Source organism: Mus pahari, chromosome 10, assembly GCF_900095145.1.
Source record: "Mus pahari chromosome 10, PAHARI_EIJ_v1.1, whole genome shotgun sequence".
NCBI lineage: Eukaryota > Metazoa > Chordata > Mammalia > Rodentia > Muridae > Mus > Mus pahari.
Window position 1 is genome coordinate 17,135,353 of NC_034599.1, and position 22,235 is coordinate 17,157,587.

Here is a 22,235-nt window from a genome sequence, read left to right on the forward strand (position 1 = left end):
GAACTCAGAAATCCACCTGCCTCTGCCTCCCAAGTGCTGGGGCTAAAGGTGTGCGCCACCACGCCCGGCTGCAGTATTCTTAACTGAGCTGTGGCTCTGGCTTGCTCATTGTCTTTTTTGAGACCGAGTCTCATGTGGTCCAGGCTGGTCTTGAACTCACTGCCTTTACCTCCCAAGTTCTGGGATAGAACCCAGCACTTCCTGCATTCTGAGGCTACATTCTACAACCAAATTACATCCTCAGGCTCTTGCTGTTGTTGTTTTGTGAGTCTTTCTTTACATCCCAGGCCTACCTTGTCCTGGAGAGCTTCAATCCTGGGCACTGGGATGGCAGGCGTGCCCCACTATGCCTGGCTTAGGGCCACAGATTTTAAATGCTGGGGGCTGGAGGGCTGGCAGGGCCGCTCAGTGGGTAAGAGAACTAGCCTGATGACCTGAGTTCACTTATGTGTAAGCTGGACACAGTGGTGGAAGTCTGCAATTCCAGGGTTCCTATGGCAAGATGGGAAACCACTGGATGCCCCTGGGCTAGTCTGGGGAACCAGCAGCAAACAAGAGAGAAGCAGAAGGTGAGGACTGGCGTCTGACACTGGCATGCCTTCGGTAGCAACATGCTTGCCTCCCCCAAGCACACCATGCACCTCAAGAATAAAAAATAGGAGTAACGCTAAACCTTAGATAATAGTCTGTGTGCTGGCTCATCCCTGTAATCCAGGCTCCAGGGCTAGGAGTCTGAGGCACAAGGAATGTGAGTCCAGCCTATCTATCTATCTATCTATCTATCTATCTATCTATCTATCTATCTATCTATCTATCTGCATGCATGTATATGTATGTGCTATATATGTGCAAGAGCCCGTGTGAAGAAGAGAAAGAAGACAGACAAACCAACAAACCAACAAACTAGGCTTAAAAGGTTCCTTCCGCTGGGGGAGTGGTGGCGCACACCTTTAACCCCAGTACTTGGGAGGCTGCCCTCAGGATGCTCACACCACACTCATCACGTGTGCTCAGCACCCCACCCCCACCCCCTTTCCCCAGGCTGTCTCCCCGCCACCTGGGAAGTTGCCCAGGAGGATCACAGGTCAAAGGCCACCCAACTAAGGCGGGTTTGAGGCTAGGCTGCACAATTGTAAGACTTTACCTAAGAACAAAAACAAATAAAGGGGCTGAGGTGCCGACTCAGCAGGTTAGCCACAAGAGCCCACAGCCGGGATTCAACAGCTGAATGCAGGCCTGGCAAGGTGGCTCAGCCCATAAAGGGGCTTGCTGTCAGGCCTGGTGACCTGAGTTCGATCCTCAGGACCACAGTGTGGAAGAAGAGAACGGATCCCCCCAAACTACCCTTTAACCGCCACACATTACCCTCCAAAGGTAAGAGACGTAATAAATACGGGAGCGGGCACTCAGTGGCGTGGCTCTTGCCTGGCTTGCAAGATGTCCACAGCCCCGTCCCAGCACTGGAGGGAAAAAAAAAAATTAAAGTGGAAAAAACAAGAAACAGAGAGAGAATCTTGTTTTTCTGAAACACAAGACCATTTAAGGAAATCAGGCAGGCACCGAGAATGTTTTTCAAGGACACGGAATATCTAAATTAGCAGCTGAAGGTGGGGTGCAGCAAAGTCATTAAAAGTCCTGGGGTGGTGGCGCATGCCTGAGGGCCCAGGGAATGGAGAGGGTGAGGCAGGAGGATTGTTTGGTAGCCAGCCAGGAAAGCACAGGGAAACATCATCTTCAAAAAGCAAACTACGGGGTGGGCGAGATGGGTCAGTGAAGAAAGGAGCTTGCTGCTAAGTGTCAGGCTTGAGTTTGATCTCTGGGACCCACATGGTAGGAGAAAGAGATCTTCCCAAAGCCCTGCTCAGACATCCACACATGCCCGCACACACACCCGAAACGAATAAATACATCTGTAAGTAATTCAAAACGGGAGAAAGTATGTTGGCCAGGCATGGCAGTGGGCATCTGTGACCCCAGCCCTGGGGAGGGGATTGAGGCTGCCGGTGGCTTACAGTACACGGGAAAGTCCCTGTTTCAGAAAACTAAAAAACAAAACAGAAGAAAAATGAAAAACATATATAATGACTGGATTGAGATGAAAGCTGTAATTGAAAAATGGGCGAGCCGGGCTCAGCAAGACTGCACACTCCGTGCTGCTGGACAACTGTGTCTGTCGGTGCTTTCTAAGATTCATTTTTAATCAAGAGTGTGCCTGGGGAGGCTCCTGGTGCAGCTGCTGAGAGGGAAGAAGGTCCTCACAAGAGCAGCCAGCGCTCTTAACTGCAGTCACCTCTCCAGCCCCTGATTTTATTTTATGTGCATTTTTTGAGGCAGAGTCTTATGTACCCCAGGCCGCCCTTTAATTCTCTCTTAAAACAATAAACACAGGAAAAGTGAAAAGAACTTCCTTTTTTCTCTCTGTGTTTTCTACAAGACAGGGTTTTCCTGTGTTGGCCTCTCTGTCCAGGAACTCACTCTGTAGACCAGGCTGGCCCAAACTCAGAGATCCTCCTGCCTCTGCCGCCAGTGCTGGGATTAAAGGCGTGCGCCACCACTACAAAGCTTTTGCTTTTTTATTTTCTGCGTCCTCTAACCGTTGGTCCTTCTGCCTCCATCTCCGCACACCCTCTCCTGCGAAGATGGCCCAAGCCTTTGTTTACTCTACATCCTCTTTCTTTTCCATTCCTTTCTCTATAGCAAGATGGCATGTAGCCCTAGAAGTACCCAGGACTCACCACAATCCTCCTGCCTCAGTCTCCCGAGTGCAGGAATGAGCTTGGTAGGCTATATGTGCTACCATGCTCGGTAGCCTTTGCATTTTTATGTGGCTGGGGAAAACCAAAAGGCAAACATGAAAGGTCCAGGGTCAGGGCCTGGCCCAGGATGCACGAGGCCTGGGTTCCACTGCAGCTGAAAAAATAAATACAATCAACCAAAACAATAATTTCCACCAGCTTTGTGGTGCCAGATACTAAAAACATACTTTTCTTTTATGCATTTGAAAAATTCAGGCTGGCTATTGTGGCTCAAGCCTGAGGTCCCAGCTTTGGCAAGCCAGACAGAAGCAGGCAAAAGGGAAGCCTGGTCTACAAAATAGAGCTGTCTCAAACACACGCACTCCTACAAAATGAACACAGGACTGAGGCTGGGGTGGGAGAGCACGTGCAAGCCTGCTCCAGACCCTGAGTATCACCCCCAGCACCCTGTGAACCAGGCATGGTGGCTCACTCCTGCACCCAGCACTCAAGGGGAAGAGGCCTGGGGAATCAGGAGTTGAGGGTTATCCTGGGCTACCTGAGACACTGCCTCTAAATGAATGAATTAAACTAAAAAATAGAAATTCAGGAGTGGGACTGGAACATGACACGGTCCAGGTAGAATGCTGGCCCAGCGTGTGCGAGGCACGGCAGCCGAGGGCGGGAACTGTGCTGGTTACGCACCCCTGTAATCCCAACACTCAGAGAAGCTGAGGCTGTAGCATGACCATGAGTTCCAGGCTAGCCTGTACTAGAGTGGGACTCTAGCTCAGCAAAACAGAACAAACAAAAATGTAGAAAGCAGCTACGCCTAGGTATTCCAGATTTTTCTGTACTTTCCAATCCTTCTACAAAGAAAATAAATCACATTTTTGTTGCTTGAATGGGGGTCTTGCTTGAGCCATAGTTGGCTGTCCTGTAGCTCTCACTACGTAGACCAGGCTGGCCTCAACCTCAAAGACCTACTTGTCTCTGCCTTCAGAATTAAAGGAGTGTTGCCACCACACTTGGCTGTAAGGTGTGTGTGTGTGTGTGTGTGTGTGTGTGTGTGTGTGTGTGTGTGTGTGTACGGGACTCCAGGTCTTTCAGTCCATCTTGCCTACCTCTCTCCAGCCTGGGGATGTGTCTGTGTGTTTGTGGAGGTGGGGGCTTCCCTGACTCTTCAGCTGGAGAAAGTCAATTCCTGCTCTGCTGAGAAACAGCTCTCACTAGATGCTAAGGAGGTTGCCTCCCCCTGCCTCTCCCTCCAAGGAGTGCTCCATGACGTATCATCAGGCCCACCAACCTCAGCAGACATGAGGTGGTGACAGCAGCTAAACACCATATATTGTTTCTGACACTGCTGCCCCAGCTCAGGAGGCCGTACACTCACTCACCCCTGGCTGCTTATGTTCTCCAGTGGCTCACTCTTGCCCTCCGCTTTCTACATCATTCACTAGCCCAAGCTCTTCTTCATCCCAGGGTCTTGGATCCTGGGCTGTGCCTGGCCTGGAGCCTCTTCTCGATTCTCTGCCTAGAGGCTCTACCTTCTCCATCACCAACTTTAGCATTTCCTGTCTAAGATTCACTCAGTAGCCCAGGCTGGTCTTGAAGCTGAGGTGGCCCCCCTGTTTCAGCCTCCTGAGGGCTGGGCTTAGAAGCTTGTGCTACCATACCTGATTATATTCAGTTAAAGGACACTACAGAACCCAGAGCTGACTGGGAGCACCCACAGCCAGACTACACAACTGGATTCACAGTGCCAGGGCCAGAGCCCAGGGCCTCACAGTACCAGACAGCTGTGCTAGCACTGGACCACCCTGAGCTCCTCACTGGGGGATTCTAGGCACAATGATCTGTCAGGACACCCAATTTACAGATGGAGAGTGTTGCAGTTTGAGGAGGTTTGGGGTGCTACGGCAGTAGTCCACACAGAGCTTGAAAAGCATGCTTAAAATTACAGACGAGGGCACGGGGCGGCCATGTTCCCAGCAAACAGTCACTGGCCCTGCCTCATTTTCCTCAGTTTTGATCTGAACACATATTTCTCATGTGGATACTTTATATTTCTCATGTGGATACTTTATATTTCTCATGTGGATACTTTGTCTCTCCTACATTTTCTCAAGTTTTGTTTTCTTTTCATTACACTTATTTCTGGGCATGCTGGTGTTCTTATCTTTAATTCCAATACTCCAGAGTCAGAGGCAGGTGGATCTCTGTGAACTTGAAGGTAGCCTGATCTACATAATGAGATCCTGTCTCTAAAAGTAAAGTACATTTATCTATGTATTTATTTACTTAGTGGGGGAGACAGGGTGTGTATTATGGCTTGGTGCCTGTGTATATGGGGGAGGGGGGCAAGCTCCAGGCCAACCAGTTATATACAGTGAGACCCTATCTCCAAAAACAAACAAAACGTGGGTCCGAGATCAGACTTGGCAGCAAGCACCTTTCCTTTCTGAGCCATCTCGCAGGCCCTGAGCAGGTACATGGGTAAGTACGGTCTCTTGCTGTGTTCTCAGTATCTGTGACAAAAAACACTGAGCATCCGTTGAACGAGATGAAACAAATGAACATACTCCAGCTCCATCTAAGTGAGGCCAAGATGCAGCAACAGGGAGTGCAGTGAGACATGAGGGAGGACTTTCAGGGTGGCAGTCTTCCACGGGCAGTGAACATAGCTTTGTCTCTATGTCCTGTGAGCAGAAGGCCCCATGACTGCCCTGGGAGGCATGTCTGGAATGGAGGGTGCCTCTCAAAGATTCCAAGGCTATGCTGGGCGGGCCCCTGGCCAGGGGCCAGAACCTCAGGGCTGGGTGTTTGGATGGACATGGAACAGAGGGGTGGTTTCCGTAGCTGGCCAGGAACAACAGGGAAGCAAAGAAACACAGCTGGGCCCTGGCCCTGCAGCCAGCGCCCGTTACTCTCAGCAGGGCTCCAGCCAGTGTGACCTGGATCTGAGGGTGAGATGCAGGGTTCCTGGGTCCTAGGTGCAGACCGTGGCACAGTGATTCCTGGCCAGCTACGGTTGGCCTTAGTTTCCCCAACTATAAGCAGAGTTGAAGTCAGGCATGGATTAAATGTTTTGTAATCCCAACTAGTGGGAGGTGGGGTGGGGGTGGGGCTGAAGCAGGCAGATTGAGAGTTCAAGGCTAAGCCAGCCCAGGTCTCCTGATACACAACACTGTGGGTTGGGGGGAGGGGGAAGAGAAAGATGGGAAGGGCTCAAGGCTGGACCGCACGACACACCAAGACCATCTCAAATGCCACATACTCCAAAAGGGAAAAAGAGAAAAACTCAAAACCAAGCAACCTAAAGGAAACTAATCAGGTCAACCTGCTAACTGTCAGCAGAAACAGCGAGAAGCACTGCTTGAGCGCTTACTGCATGCATTTGCTCCCAAGGGTCCTGGAAGGGTATATCTGTATTAGAGCAAGTCACCGGGGAGAAAATGGAGGGCCAGAGAGGTGGCATCATTCAGCTGGGGTCATACAGTGATAGAACCAGGGGTATCTGGCTGTGGGCCCTTCTTCCTCCGCCCCCTTGGTGAGACACTTAGCACAGCAGCTGGCACCCGTTGGCCTGTGCCAAGACAGTACAGCTGTCACTAATCTCATGAATCACGCTGGCAGCTTCTGGGCAGCTGGCGATCTGCATACAGCCCTTCCTGGCATGAGGGCTCAGCACTTCCTCTGGGTACTCCCCCTTCCTCTTCCAAAGGCCACTGGGCATGGGTAGGGTCTCTTTTGCCCTCAAGGCTCAATGGTTGGTTCTGCCATTGAGGCCCACTCCTGGGGTTTTATCTGGTGTTATGTGAACTAAGCAGAGCTGTGGAGAGGAGGGAGCGCCTCATTCATTCATTCATTCATTCATTCCAGATTCATTCATCTGAAGTTCCCATTGAACAGTGAGTTAGAGATGCCACATAATTCCTGAGCATCTGCATCCAACTGTCCCTCAGTGACACGAACAAGACACTATTTAGTGTCTCGATTCCTGCCAGTTCTTAATTCAAAAGAGGGAACTTGCTACGAAACCAACAACCATGGAAAACCTCCTCCAAACAACTCGTGTTTCCTGGATTTTTTTTTTTTTTAACACCTCAACACAAGGCAGTACGCTAGATGTTAATTTCTTTGTGCGTACATGCATGACTGTGCATGCGTATGCAAGTATGTATGTGTGTGCATGCATGAGTATGAATGTGTGAATACATGTATGTGTATGTGCACACGCATGAGTGTGACTGTGTATGTATGCACGTGTGTGTGTGTGCGCGCGCGCGCGCGCGTACCTGTGTATATGTGTGTGTACTATGTGCATATGTGTTTAGGCCAGAGGTAAACAGAGGTGGTGTTCTTCAAGTACTCTCTACCTTTTAAAAGAAATTACTATTTTTCATGTGGCCAGGGCACACACGTGCCACAGCACATCCATGGAGCTCAAAGGACAACCTGCAGGAGTCAGTATTGCTGTCCTACCATGAGGACTCCGGGGGTGGGACGCAGGTCATCTGGCTTGCCTACAAGGTGCCATTACCCACTGAGCCATTTCCCTGGGCGGTCCCCTGGTCTCAGATAAGGGTCTATCACAGGCTGGAACTCACCACATAACCTGGTCTACCTGTCCCCCCACGATGGAATTACAAGTGGGGCCCAAACACACCTGCCTTTTTTAGGTGGGTACTGGAGATCAGAACCCAGGTTCTTGAACAGCAGGCACTTTACCAATTGGGCCATCTCCCCAGGCGAAAGGCACCAAATTTCTCTGCCCAATGCCTACAGCTCTGAGGTCCACCCTGGAATCCTCTCACTTTGATAGGCTGGGGCCACCTGCTTGGCCTAGGTTAGGATGAGGAGTGGGTCCTCTTGGGACTCCTCAGTCATGTCACTCACCTGTCACCCTGGGTGCACCAGTGCAACTCCGTTCTGTAATGCTGATCTTCTTGGCTGTGTGCACGTTGCCGGCAGTAGCTGTGGGCAGCGGGCACATGGTCTCCACCACCTCATGACTGCGAAACACGAGGGTGTTCTCTGGTCCACCAGATGTGGCCAGGGCCTTCAGTCCTGTCCCGTACGGTTCCAGACTCTGAGCTCGCTGTGCAAGGGCCCCGGCTGCCGTGCTGGCTGCCACCTCCACTTCCCGGGGACCCTCCACGACTCGCACGGTGTCCACGCGGACCTGGGTGTCCGGTGGTGGCCAGGCCTGGGGCTGGAGGTCGACCTGCTGGGTCTGAGCCGCCCGCAGCTCCTGTAGCGCTTTTTTGAGCTGTGTTTCCAGCACGGCCACTTTAGCTACCAGGGCAGCTTCACCATCTGGAATGCCCAAGTCCCGTTCTCGAACCCAGGTGCCCACCGAGCGGGTCTCTAGCACAGCAGGGTCGTCGGGGGCCTCCGGAAGGTCCAGGCAGAGCTCGCTCCGGCTCCGTGTCCCTGAGGGGTGACCTAGAAACTTCTGGCTTTTGAGCTGCACTGTGAGCTGTCTCTTCTCCTCCTGGAGCACTGACAGCTTGACCTGGAGCACGGGGATCAGTTTGACCTGCTCCTCCAGCTGGCGCAGTTTGCGCAGGGCTCCGGCCATCTGCTCGCGCACGTGGGCTAGGTGACCAGCGCTGGGTGCCACCGGGGTGGACAGGCCAGAGCTGCGAGGCGTGGGAGGCAGCAGGCCCACGCCTGCCAGGGAGCTGGTGGAGCCCGCGGCGCTGGGTGTCAGGGAGCCCAGGCCACCGGACGATGGGGCAGCCGCCTGGTCCTCCAGCCGGCGCCGCGCATCCAGCAGCGTGCGCTCCACACGTGGGTTGGAGCCGATGCGGGTCTCCAAGGCTCCGTACTGTGGGTAGAAGCCGCGGCCACAGTAGGAGTAGGCCGAGTGCCGGCTGTCCCCGCTGGCATCAGAGCACAGAGACTCTGTGGACGTCCACCAGGAGCCCGGGCCCCGTGGCAGGGAACCCAGGCGCGGCCGGCGCTGCACCGGCACCCTGCGCAGTGTGTGGCCCTTCTCAATGTCATCCACGTACTTAAGAAAGTCCAGGTCCAGGCGGTAGCCATAGGGCGTCTCCACTGAGTATGGCGGGTCTGGCTCCTTGCTGGAGAAGGCCGCTGGGGAGGCCTGGCCAGGGGTTCCTGGAGTTGGAGAAAGCCGAGGCCTTTAAGCACTGTTGTGCCCCTTTCTGCCCAGCTGATAGCCCAGGGACACAAGTGGCTTTTGCTAGTGCTGGCAGCCCACTGTAGATCAACAAGGTCTTGTCCGGTCATGTCACCCATCGATGCCAAGAACAGAGGTGTCCTTCCCTCACTCAGACCTCACATTAGGGCTGTCCTCCCCCTTGGACCCTCACATTAGGGCTGTCCCCTGCCTCAGACCGTCACAGTTAGAGCTGTGTGTCAGGCCCACACAGTCAAAGCTGTTCCCCCACCTCTGGTCCTCACATGTGGCTGCCTTCCCCCCATCCCCCACCCTGACCGACTGTCTGAGTATCCTCCCCATTCAAGCCCCCTCCCTCTCCCTCCCATCAGTCCCTGACCTGGGAATGGGGCGGGCACATGCAGGACCTGGGCCATCCTCTCTCTGCGGTTGCTCCTCAGATGTCACTCAGGTAGCCGAGTCTCCCCAACAGCCTGCAGACAGCTGAGGCTGACCTGCAGAGGGTTGGCAGGGCAATCTTCAGGAAGAAGGAAGGAGATGCGGCCACCCACCCTCCACAGATGGTGCCGTACCCTGTCTGGGTCAGGCACCTCTCATAGACTTGAATGCTCACACTCCCCTTTCTACCCTTGCCTGGCTGTAGAAAGCCCTAGAACAAAGAAACCAAACCTCCCTGACTGTGTGCACATCTGTCCAGCCCTGGACAGGCGCCAGCTGTTCCCACAGCCTGCACATGGCCCCCAGGGCAGGTGGCCCCACCCTTCCTGTGCCCCCTCCCCTTGGCCCAGCCTAGAAAGTGCACAGGGAGAACAGGGTAAGGCCGGGTGAAGGGCCAGGGTGCTAACAGGGACGCTCCAGTGGGGTTGCAGAGAGGGGTAAGGGACAACATGGAGGTAGGACCCCTCGGCGACCTCAAAGCCAAGAGCCAGGCCAGGCCCTTGTGGAGGGTCGGGAAAGTGGTGAGGATACAAGCTCTGAGAAGCCTTCCTCTTTATGGAAACAATTTTCTCTAAAAATAAACAGTTTCACTGCCCAGCTACATAGAACTTCCTGCCCCCTCAGGATGTGTCTGGGTTGGGGGGGGGGAATACAGTAAGGATAGAGTGGAGTGGAAGACTGGAAAGTCATCGAGATGGAAGTAAAGGGGGGTGCCTACAGGCTGCAGGGTAGGGATAATCAAGACTTCTTGCTAAGCCCATTTCAACCCTGGAGTTTAACCAAGGTCAGTCCTTTCTGTTGTCTGCCCTGCAGCTGCTTTGCTGCACACTTCCACCCATCTCACCCTCCAGAGCGGGCCATTCTAGGCTGTAGATGCCGGGACAGTGGGTGCCTGGGAGGGTGGATCAGATGGGGCACCTGCTGGGCATGAAGGCAGGCCTAGGATATTCCTTCCCTCTGGCTTAGATCCCCCTCCATAGCTCTGTCCCTCCAGTTTGTGTCTCCCCACGTCTCTGCCCTCGATTTGCTGGCATGAACACCTAAAATGCAGTTACCAGTTGTAGATAAAATTGGCTCTGCATCTGCCTGGAGCCTCAGAACCTCCAAGGACAGGAAGTTAGTCCAAAATATTTTCTGAGGACTTGAGAAAGACACAGAAGTAGGGAGCAGAATTGGGGGAGCCTGGGCTAGGGGCACTGAGGTGGAATGAATAATGATTAATTACCACACTGTTTTGTTTTGTTATTTGAGGCAGTTTCCTGTAGCCCAGGCTGGCCTCAAACTCACTATGTGGCTGGGGATGACCTGAAATCCTGGTCCTCCTGCCTCCACCTCCCAAGTGCCGGCATTGCTGGCTGCACCATACCACACCATACACTCTGGGGTGGAAACCCCGGTTTCATACATGCTAGGCCCACGTTCTCTATCCCCAGCCCTGCTTATGTTTTTGGGAAAAGATCTTGCAAGCTGAGCGTAGCGTCACACGCCTTTAATCCCAGCACTTGGGAGGCAGAGGCAGGCAGATCTCTCTGACTTGAACCTAAAACGGGGCAGATTCGCCCAAGGCACCCCTAGACTCTACACATCTTACTCTCCAAACGGAGCGATGGAGGTCTAAGGGTCTCCAGTTATCTAATCTCAAGCTGGTAACTCCGTGGCGGGAGTCGGAGGAGGTCCCTCTCTCCACAAGATCCCGGGATGAGAGGCGGAAGGAGGCTGGAAGAATCAACAGGTGGGAGTTTTCAGGAAAGGTCCACAGGGTCTCCCTAGAGTGCACCTCCCCACCAGCCTGGGTGAATCTGGGGGTTTTCCTGCCTCGCTCTCTCCGCCCCTAAAGTTGGGAGTGAGGAGGACCCCGCCCCGGGCGGGGAAGAGGGGGCGGGGCCTGCGGGGTCCCAGTCTAATGGCAAACATCTGCTGATCCCCACACCCGCCCAGCAGCCAGGCCCAGTCCGGCCGGACGCCCGGATGCCTTCCCGCCGCTGAGGGGCCTGGTCCGGCCACCCGGAGCTGCGAGAGCGGGGAACTGGGAAGGTTAGGGGACAGAGCTAGACGAGAGAGGCGGAACAGAGGAAGAGAGGCAGGGAATGATAAAAGCATAGAGGTGGGTTAGGGGCAAGGGAAGCAGGGCCCAGGTCAGGGCTGGGGAGGGGACAGGAGCGCGGACACCCAGACCCTCCGGTTTGCAAAGTTTGGGCGCAGATGATAAGACTTGAGAGGGACCAGCTAAGAGAGAGTGAGCGAGCTTGTAGCCTCGGGTTGGAGGTGGGTTAGAAATCCCGATAGTGCCCCTAGAGTAGCCCGGACCCCACGCCACCCCGATCAGCCCTCCGTCCCACTCGCCTGGCGCGCTCGAGCCTCCGCCGTCCCAGGCGTCCTGCCCGCTCCGCCTCAGTCGCCGCGAGCCTGCGGAGCCAGCGCGGTAGCCACGCCCCCACCAGAAAGCCACGCCCCTCCAGCCTCCGGGGCGCCTCGGCCGCAGGGCCTGGGGGCGAAGTTGAAGGGTGGTCGTGGGGGTGCACGCTCTCTCGCTGCGGCCTGTGCACGTCCTAGGGTCTCAGTCGGCTCCTGGCCACCAGCCCACCGGACAGGGTCCCCGCTTCTCCAAGCCTGGTGCCCGCCCTTCGCAGCTGGGCGCTGCAGGGGGCGGAGCTGGCCGCGGTCCAGCTCGAGGGCGGGTGCGGTGGCGGCGACTGGAGGTCACCCCTCCCCCGTTGGCCGCCGGCAGCTGGAAGTCTTCCAGCTGCAGGCCGGGTGCACTATGGCGTGACCGCCGACCCAAGCTCCGAGATTGCAGCACCCCTATCTTCTGAAATTGAAACTGGGCCTCAGTTTCCCCATCAGCAAAATAGGGTCAACTACATGCCCTATCTAGTAAGTGTGTTCAGAAAATTCCCTTCATACTACTCTCGGGCTGACACCAATCACAGGCCGTGGTTTATTGATTTTGTGAGGTTGGGGATGGACCCCGGGACTCTTTGAATGCTAATCACTCTGCTGCTAAACTACACCCTAGCCCAGAGATGAAATTCTGTTTGCACTGGACTCCTGAAGCCACTCTCACAGTGGGACTGCACACCTGTAGTCCCAGCACATCAAAGATGTGGAGCCAGGGCGATCAAGTACTAGAGAGGCCACCTTCTACCTCAGTGATTCCGAGCCAGGAGAGACTGTCTCAAAACAAACAAACAAAAGACAAAACAACAGTAAGAAAAAAGAAAAGAAAAGAAAAGAAAAGAAAAGAAAAGAAAAGAAAAGAAAAGAAAAGAAAAGAAAAGAAGAGACAAAGAGCTTCCTGGAAGCCGCTTAGCATTTGTGACAGGTCGAGGTCTCAGTGGGTAAACTGCCCATGTAAACGAGGATCTGAGTTAGAACTCCAGCATCTACATAAGAGTTGGGTCCACAAGTTCACCTGTAAGCCCAGTTCTGGGAGCTGGGCAGATCTCTTATCTCTGGGGCTTACCAGCCAGTGAACCTAGCTGCATCTATGGAGTCCAGGTTCAGTGAGAACTGTCTCAAAACTAAGTGGATGACCAAGGAGAGGCTCGTCAGACGTCAGACGAAGGTGCCTGCTGCCAGGCCTGAAGAGCTCAGTGCCTGGGATGCCCACAGTGGAAGGGGGAGAACTGAGTTCTGCAAACTGTCCTCTGACTCCACGTGTGTGTCATGGCACCCACGCACCCACAAACATAGACAGACAAAAAGAAGGATAGAAAAAGAGGAGAAAAAAAATACAATAAAAATGATAAACCATTTAATCCCAGCCTTAGAAAAGGCTGAGGTAGATGGGTGAGTTCAAGGCCAGGCTGACCTATAAATAGAGTTCCAGGCCAGCCTGGAAAGCAAAATAAACACAAAACAGAATGTGGAGACTGAGAAATACACGTACATCACATGCTTGTGTGTGCAAACCCTCACCACGGGTGGACATGCGTGACCGTGCGCGCGCACACACACACACACACACACACACACACACACGCGTACACGCACACACACACACGCGTACACGCACACACAGAACACACTTTTCCCATGGCCACTGTGTGTGTTCTCTTGTCCCACTGAATGAACGCTGCCCCCAGGGCAGGAGCCGTGTCAACTGGCAGCACACCACACAGGTTGTATATAAAACTCACTTTAAATTAAAAACAAACAAACAAAAACAAAATTTAGAATCCATCAGTGCAGACAGAGGGCCCAGCTTGCAAGGACTTTGACTCGGGGCAGCTACAACTCCAGAAAGGCACAGGCAGCTGAGGTGTGGGTGCTGGTATGGCTCTTAGCTTTGTTTCATCAGAGGTCAGCCTTCCTGAAACTCGATCTGTTCATGGAGTTCCTGGGGGCAGAAGGCAGGTTAGCAGGGCCCCAGGACCCCAGCTCCACAGTCTACCCCAACTTCCACACTGGTGCAGCATCATGCACCCCTTCCAAGAATCTGTGTGGGCTTTCTTCTGTCTAGCTTGATTTGATCTTTTTCTTTTAAAGAAATCACATTTATTTTTGTGCGCTGCGTGTGTGTGTGTGTGTGGGGGGGGGGGGGCTGAGGCCCAGATGACCAGCTGAAAGTTGGGGACATGGCTCAGTGGTGGGGCACTAACCTAGTGTAAACCCTAGGGGTCAATTTCCATCTTTGGAGTGGGTGGGGAGAGTAAACAGATGGTTCAGTGGGCCAAGGCACTTGCTACCAAGCCTGCTGACCTGAGTTCAAAGCCTGGGACCCACTTAGTGGAAGGAAGGGAACTGATGGCTGCAGTGATTTCCACACACGAATTGACACAGACATGCCCCTCCCTACTCCACTAAGTCAAATGCAATAGAAAACCAGGATCGATGAAGTCTCACGACCCAGTGGGGACACCACACACAGTACACATGTATGTGCATGTGTGACAGCCCCCATGGTAGGCACCTGAGGCTGGTGGAACTTGGTGCCAGAAGCTGGGGCAGACGCTGGGTGAGCAGAGGCTGGAGAGCCTCCCGCAGGCGGCTGTAGTGGCGCTCCAGCTCCCGGTGGTACTCTTTCTGGTCTGGACCAATAAGGGCCTTGTTCTTTCTCAGTGCATCCTCACACCTGACAGGTGAGAAAGGCTACTGGGGACTGGCACTCAAGAGAGAGCAACAAGAGGGGCCAGGGAATCCTTAGGATGTGCATGTGTCTGGGGGTGACCATGCACAGGCCCACAACGGGGTCTGTGAATTTAAACGGGGGGAGGTCAGGAGGGGTATAGCAGGGGCTCGGGCAGGAACAGCATGGAGTCAGGTTGGCAGGGTTATAATAGCCAGTGTACTTTTTACAGAAATCCTTGAAGCAGAGCCGTAGTTTGTTGTGATGTCGGAAGAGCTTGGGATCTTCTGGGACCTCTGACAAAAACACCTGGGCCACTTCCAAGGGACCCTGTGGGCGAGAGACTCATGAGGGTCCTGAATGGCAACTGGAGGCCCACGGTGGCCAGCATCCTGCCCCCATCCCCCCGAAAGTCCAGCCATGCCTGGTTCACAGTGGGTCCCACAGAGCCCTGGAGAACCATCTGCAGCATCTTGGAATCTGGAGGGTCCTGCTCGGTGGCAAAGGCCAGCTCCCGTGTCTTCTTCTGCATGTCCTCAATGGCTACCTCCACTGGTGTCAGCACTGTCTGTGGGGTGAGGGGTGTGTGTATGAGTACATGTATGTGTGTGTCTGAGCACACCTGCTGGGGCCTGTGATGTCCTGTGGGGCAGCGGGGTCCCAGGCTATGAACGGTGCTGGAGATCTGTGCTCCCTGGTGGGGTCTTGGCTCAGCTGGGGTTTCTGGTCTGGTTCACTCGCTGTTTGCCCTTGGGTCTAGGGACTCGACCATTGAGATTTCCACATTTCTCCAGGCCAGATGGTAGAGGCTTGCATCTGGAGCCTACAGCCTGGGTCCCCATCTCTTTCTTCCCAAATCCTGAGTCCCTGAAATGCACTGTTTGTGGGGTTCCTCTGCCTTTTCCTCCCTGGAAGTCTCCCCCTGGACCTCGAGTCCCCGAATCTCCCTCCCCTCTGTAGGTCTATAGTATTTTCCAGGCCTGGGGTCCCACCTCCTCACGGTGGCACACTCGGATGCGTGTCTTGATATAGGGAAAGGCGTGCTCTGTGCTCAGCAGCGTCTTCCGCTTGTGCTGTTCGGCCAACTCTCCGTGCGCACGTCCATCCGGCGTGAAGGGTGTGCAGAAGAGGAAGGCCCGCAGCCCATAGTTCCGGTCAAAGTAGGTCACCCGATCCTTGAGCTCATAAGTGTCGAAATGCGGCTCCACATAGGTTATCTGGATGTAAGCCTGGAGCACGAGGTCGAGTATGAGGCTGGGAGCGGTGAGGGGTCCACCTGACGCCACAGCTCCAGCCCGAGGCCCCCCCCCCCCCATCCCTGCGGGCCTGAGCGCTTTGAATCTAAAGGCCCAGATCTTCCTGTAACTGGATGTACCAGACTCCCCCAAGAAACCGGACTTGCCCCCACCGTGCAAACAGTATCTGCAAAGTCCTTCAATATTGGATCTTGGGGGGGCGGGGGAATCAGAGGACCCACCTTCTGTGGATCCAGCTTGGACTTGTCCACCGGGTTAGAATCTTTGATGATCTCTACCACATCATCCCCGAACCTTTCCGTATAGAACTCCTAAAGACACGGGGTTGACTCAGGGTCAGCTGGGGCAGCCCCCACTGTAACTCACATTGCCTGTCCCACCTCCCAGCGCCAGGGACGTGCCTCCAGCCGGTGTGAGATCTCTGCGAGCTTCGTGATTGACGGTTCCTTGTACACAAACTCTTGTTCATCCAGGTCACCAAATCGTGTGCCATAGAAGCCCACTCGGAAATACGTCCCAAATACACGCTGGGCTGAGGGAAGCCAGTGGTGTTGGCAGGGTGGCCTCTCTGCAGATGACCTCTACCCCAATCACACTCAGGTGGGACGGAAAGGGAACCAAGCTGGGGATGGGGAACCCCAAACCTCAGGAACCTGTCTGGGGACCTTAGACCCAGTGAGACAAGAGGAACATGCCAGGGGACCCGGATCACAGAGGCTGGTCACCATCTTTTCACATGTATATGTGTGCTGACAATTGAACCCAGAGCCCCCACGTTAGGGGAGCACTCCAGGGCTGAGCAACACCTCAGCTCCTCACTGCAAGATTCCAGCTTGGGACTCTATGGCTGTGCTAAGACCCCAGACATTTTCTTTTTCTTTTTTTTTTTTTTCTTTCTTTTTTTTTTTTTTTTTAACTTAAAAAAATGTTTGCTTGTTTCTTTATTTTTGTAGGATCTCTCTACCTAACCCTGGCTGACCTGGAACTCACTATGTAGACCAGGGCATCCTCCTATCTCAGCCTTCTGAGCTCCAGTCTTCTGTCAACTTCCTTGCTTAACATAAACTTGGGTTTCTGTAGCTTCCACTGGCTGGGCACTCACCATAGGCATTCCAATACCAAACTAGGGTAGAGTTGCTCCCAGCTCTACCTCAGTACCCATGGGGCCCAGGCCCAGCAGGTGCCCTGGTGACTGAGTGACTAAGGAGGTGCCTCCTGTCCTGGGATGCTGGGTTCTAGCTCTAGGACATTCTTCTCTCTGTTTTTAGCCCCATATGTGGAAGGAAGACCTTTCACCCCTAGACAGCATCCCCCAAAACATGGGGGAGGAGGTGGGATCATTCCAAATTCACTCACCAAAGCCGATCCAGACAGGGTGGGGCAGACATTGTGTGGCCAGAAACAAGAATGGAGGGATGGCAGACAGAGAGATACAGTCATTGGAGAGGCCAGAGGTCCGAGTTACCCCTCCCACGGCCCTGCTTATACCCCACTATGAGAATCGTTCCATAGAGGGAGAAGGAGATCTCCGACGCAGGAAAGGCAGGGACCTACCCACTTGCCCCCACCCAGCCTGCCTAGGGCTCTGGGTTCCTGCCATCTTTGGCCAGAAAATTCTCCCTCAACTGAGAGATGCCTAAAAATAGAAAGGAGAAGGCAAGGCGGGACTTGTGGGGAGCACCCTAACAGAGATGAGGAGTAGTTGTCCCGAGCAAAGCCGGGAGCCGGGGAGACTGAGATGGAGAGAGCATGGGAGCCCTAAGGCAGAGGGAGAAAAGGAATGAGCTGGAGAGGGAAAGGGAGAGATAGCCCCATTCCTCTTCCACCCCCAGCCTTGGTGGTGACTGAGCTGGTCCTACCCGAGGGAGGGCTGTCTCTGGAGAGTCCCCAGCTGGGTGACTCACAGGCTGCCCCTGAAATGGGGGGAGGGGGGCACTTGGGGGAAGGGAATAAGTAAGGGACTGTGCGTCATCACCCACTGAGCCCAGGCCCCTTGCGGAGGGGTGCCATGCTGTTCTGGCGCCCCCTAGTGTTTGTTGACCACTGTTCACCAGGACTCACCTCCCAGCCAGAGCTCTGTGGGAAAAGAGGAGGCAAGATTAGGGGCGCCCAGATCAAGGAGGGGCTGAAGAAGGCCTACCCCGGAGTGGTAGCAGCCTAGGGCCCACCTGGTGCATAATCTTGGTGAAGGCCTCCTGCAGTTTCCCGTGCACTGCGGCCAGCTTCTTGTAGTCTCTGTGGGCTTCGAGGATGGGGATAAGGTTTTTGTAGACTTCGTTCACTGCTTCATACAGACCACCCTGGGGGAAGGGAGAAGTGAGGTAAGGAGCCCCGAAACCTTCCGCGTACCCTGAACCCCAGGCTGCCCCTTCCCCATCACCTCCCATTACCCTGACAACCCCTACCCTAGATAGAAAGGACGTGCCTTCTTGATTAGGCCCCACTGCGGCCTCCACACCGTCTCACAAACCTCCACCAAGGCCCAAGGGCTGTGGATTCTGTACTGGCTCCTCCTTGGTGGGGGTGAGGCTAGTGAAGAGGCCCAGAGCTTCTGAACTATGCCAGGCACTTGACCCACCACGGAGCTACATCACCTCCCAGTATGCTTTAAGAAAATAAAAAATAAAAAGCCAGGACGGGAGAGATGGCTCCGTGGTTAGAAGCACTGGCTGCTCCTGCAGAGGACCTGGGTTTCGTTCCCAGCACCCACATGGTGGCTCACAACTGTCTGTAACTTCAGTTACAGGAAATCCAGTTCCCTCTCTGACCTCTATAGGCACCAGGCACATAGATGGTACCCACACATACATGCAAACACTCATTCAGGTAAAATAAAAATAAATCTTTTTTTTTAATTAAAAATATTTTAAATGGGCTGTGGTGGTGCACGTCTTTAGTCCCAGCATTTGAGAGGCAGAGGCAGGCGGATCTCTGAGTTTGAAGCCTGGTGTACAGAGTGAGTTCCAGGACAGACGGGGCGATGTAGAGAGATGCTCCCCCCGCCCCCCCCCAAAAAAACGCACCACCACCAACAAAAGGTGGAAGAAAGAAAGGGAGGGAGGGAGAGACAGACAGAGAGAGAGACAGAGAGAGAGACAGAGACAGAGATCCAGGCAGCTTGGGTTATGCACTGAGATTCTGTCACAAAACGATAGACATCCAAGGGCACTGACGCATCTGTGGGTGTGGGGCACACACAAGCTAAGGTAATCGGAGAAGGAACTTCAGGTTGAGAAAACGTCTCCCTGGGACACTTTTGTGATTAGGGACTGATGTGGAAGCGGAGCACCATGGGCTGGTGATCAGGAGGGCAAAGCAGTGAGCTGTGGTCACAGTCTGCATTAGCTCCCACCTCCAGGTTCCTGCCCTGAGGTCCCTCAGAGGTGCACTGTTCCCTGAAAGTGTGAGGTAAAATAAACCCTTTCCTCTCCAGGGTGTTTTTGGTCCTGGTGTTTATCACGGCAACAGCAAGGGAAGTAGAGCCTCAGGAAAAGGCATGCACCACTAAGCCTGACGACCTGGGTTCAATCCCAGGAGTCCACGTGGTCGGAGAGGACTAACTTCTGCAGGTTGTCCTCGGACCACACTTCACGCACGTACACACGCACGTGTACACACACATACACACACACACACACACACACACACAGGACACAGAGGATGAAATCAGTTTGTACAGTACTTTGGCCAAATGCAGAAAACCCTGGGTTCCATCCTACCACTACACTGAGGAGGAGGAGGGAGAGGGAGAGGGAGAGAGAGAGGAGGAGGAGGAGGAAGAGGGGGAGGGGGAGGAGGAAGAGGAAGATGGAGAGGAGGAAGAGGAGGAGGAGTCTTAATCCCAGGAAGGAGGGAAGTGGTAACTGATTTTCCTGGTTTGAGCTCTTTTAGATTAAGAGATTCGGGAAGTGGCCTCTGGACAATCCTACAGTGGGGTCTGTGGAGTTGCACGTGTGCTAAAGCCTCCAGCCTATGTATATAACCCAGACTGATCCTGGCTGTGAACTCTGGACTGCGGGGGGGGGGCAATATTGTATCTGTCAATGGAGCTTTATCGATTGGAACCAACATACAAGCCAGAGTGGGGTATTGACAATGGGGGAGGCTGTGTATATTGGGGGAAGAGGATGTGCATGAAAACCAGGTCTGGTGGCCACTCCTGCAAGCCCTGTGGTCTGGAGGTAGAGAGGCATGAGGACCAAGAGTTCAAGGTCATCCTCCACTGTATAGGGAACCTGAGGAATGTCCAGGCCATTGTAAGCCTTTCTCTCAAAAATGTAAAGGGGAGAGGCAGGCAGATTTCTGAGTTCAAGGCCAGCCTGGTCTACAGAGTGAGTTCCAGGACAGCCAGGGCTATACAGAGAAACCCTGTCTCATAAATAAATAAATAAATAAATAGAATAGAATAGAATAGAATAGAATAGAATAGAATAGAATAGAATAGAATAGAATAGAATAGAATAGAATGTAAAGGGGAAACATGGAAGGAGATATACTCAAAGTGCATTATGGGTTGGCATGACAACCTGGTAAGAAAACTTAAAAATTATCCCCTCCCCAACAAGACACAGGGACAGTTTTTATACTTCCTACTCATTTAACTGTGGACTGAAAATTCTACTAAAAATAAACATTATTAGCTGAGTGTGGTAGTGCACGCAACATTGGGAGGTCTATAAAATATATGATATTCTATAAATTATCATCTGATACACAGGACAACACGGCCCTGTGAGGAAAGATGTTTGCCCAAGCCCAATGGCCTGAGTTTCATTCCCAGAACCCGCATGGCGAGGGGGGGAACCAATTTGGGCATGTTGTCTCTGACCTTCACAGTGAGGCAAGGCACACTGAGTACCCCACCCCCACATAAATAAATACAAAATTTAAAAGGAAAAACAAATAAGTGTGTGCATCCATGCTGGGGAATGATCCATCAGCCCACGCGCTACCGGGAGGTGTGTCACGCGCTGTCCTGCCCCCACACTGTGGACAGGGCCCGTGTGCCCAGTTTCCATGTGGGGTGCGGGGAGGCACTTGTGGGGCTCAGGGCTGACAGCCAGGATCTGCATGAGGCTGGAGTTTCTTAGATTTCATCAAGAAAGGCGATCTTCCAAATCTAAGAACTGGGCGCTGGGGCTTGTCTGAGGCCCCAGATCCGATCCTTTGGTTTTCTGCTGGATGGAGCCCACTCTGGGCAAGTGCTCGCTCTCTGTGCTGCACCATGAGTGGTTGTTTTATTTTGTTTTTGTTGTTTGCTTGAGACAGGGTCTCATGTAGCCCAGTCTGGCCTCAAGCTCACCACTCAGCCTCAGGATGACCCCCACTGCTGAGACTTCCTCAAACCTCCCAAGGAGCTGGCATGTCAGGTGTGAACCACCTCACCCAGGTCACGCGGCACTGGGATGGAACCCAGAGCTGCCCTGGCTAACCTGGTGCTCCACTGGGCTAACCCCAACTCTTGTCTTAACTGGCCAAGACAGCATTCCCAGAAACATCAGCTGTCCAAGAAGGCCTGGCAGTGGGGTCGGAGTCTGGCCTCAGAGCTAGAGTAAGGCTGGAAAGAGGGGGAAACAAAGCCTGTCTTCTTTTATGTGCACTTGAAAGTTCTAGAACTCAGTGCACAGGCCCATGTGAGGGGTTGTGAAGAGAAAGGCAGCAGTGGTTCTAGGGCTTAATTCTCTGCTTTTCTCCTATTTTGAAACAGGGTTGATTCTGTGAGCCCAGGCTGACCCTGAACTTCTGATCCTCCTGCCTCTACCTCCTGAGCGTGGGCAGGACAGGTGTGTACCACTGTGCCAGGTTTATTTCGTATTAGGCTGCTCTCTGGTGTGTGTGTGTGTGTGTGTGTGTGTGTGTGTGTGTGTACGCACAAGCGCGCGTGTGGAGGCCAGAAGTGTCTTCCTCTGCTGCACTTCACCTTATTTTCTGAAACAGTGTCCCTCACTGAGCCTGGGTCCCTCACTGAGCCTGGGTTCCTCACCGAGCCTGGAGTTTGCCATCTGAGGAGACTGGCCGGCCAGCAAGCCCTGAGAATCCTCAGACTCTGGCTCCCAAAGCTCTCACCAGCAGGTCTGGCCTTTTCTGGGGATCCAAACTCATGCTTGACAGATAAGGCATACTGACAGCGGAGCCACCTCCTAGCCCCACACTTTCAAGGCAAACACAGGCCACTGATTTCTGCTCCCTACGGCAGGCACCCTGTGGTGGCACTGGGGACTGAACCTAGACCTCCATGCTAGGCAAGCGCTCTGCCATCCCAGTGCCATTGAGCGCCAGGTATTGGTTTTGGTTTTTCTTCTCTTTTTGGTTTGGTTTTTTTCTTTCCTTCTTTCCTCCTTCCTTCCCTCTTTCTTTTGACAGGAACTCCCATAACCCAGAGTGGCCTAGGACTTGCTATTTAGTGGAGGACGCCGTGGGACTTCTTATCTTCCTGCCTTTACCTAGTGAGTGCTGGGATCAAGGTGTGCAGCATCATGTGTGGTTTATAGGGCACTAGGGATGGAACCCAGGACTATGTGTATGCCAGCCCCAGTCCCAGCCCCAGCCTCTGCCCCAGCCCCAGCCTCTGCCCCAGCCCCAGCCCCAGC

The 22,235-nt window shown here is 53.7% G+C and overlaps 2 protein-coding genes across 7 annotated transcripts in view; both read right to left on the minus strand.

Annotated features, from left to right (window-relative positions):
- Window positions 1–11,928, minus strand: part of Kank2 (KN motif and ankyrin repeat domains 2) — a 29,853-nt gene extending 17,925 nt beyond the window's left edge. The window contains exons 1-3 of one of the 3 annotated variants that reach the window (XM_021206299.2): window positions 11,665–11,928; window positions 9,263–9,377; window positions 7,635–8,861 (exon numbers count right to left, since the gene is read on the minus strand). In XM_021206299.2, the coding sequence (XP_021061958.1) occupies window positions 7,635–8,861; window positions 9,263–9,299 (1,264 nt within the window). In that variant the 5' untranslated portion in view covers window positions 9,300–9,377; window positions 11,665–11,928. Of the gene's footprint in view, window positions 1–7,634; window positions 8,862–9,262; window positions 9,378–10,912; window positions 11,060–11,664 lie in introns of those variants that run through there. The other 2 variants (XM_029543488.1, XM_029543487.1) reach the window with 2 other exon arrangements.
- A 1,515-nt stretch (window positions 11,929–13,443) lies between these two features.
- Window positions 13,444–22,235, minus strand: part of Dock6 (dedicator of cytokinesis 6) — a 52,329-nt gene continuing 43,537 nt past the window's right edge. For all 4 annotated transcript variants that reach the window (XM_021207875.1, XM_021207877.2, XM_029542910.1 and 1 more), the window contains 9 exons: window positions 17,814–17,945; window positions 17,707–17,721; window positions 16,047–16,172; window positions 15,867–15,956; window positions 15,382–15,618; window positions 14,814–14,957; window positions 14,613–14,719; window positions 14,234–14,395; window positions 13,444–13,660 (listed from right to left, as the gene is read on the minus strand). In XM_021207875.1, the coding sequence (XP_021063534.1) occupies window positions 13,618–13,660; window positions 14,234–14,395; window positions 14,613–14,719; window positions 14,814–14,957; window positions 15,382–15,618; window positions 15,867–15,956; window positions 16,047–16,172; window positions 17,707–17,721; window positions 17,814–17,945 (1,056 nt within the window). In that variant the 3' untranslated portion in view covers window positions 13,444–13,617. The remainder of the gene's footprint in view (window positions 13,661–14,233; window positions 14,396–14,612; window positions 14,720–14,813; window positions 14,958–15,381; window positions 15,619–15,866; window positions 15,957–16,046; window positions 16,173–17,706; window positions 17,722–17,813; window positions 17,946–22,235) is intronic.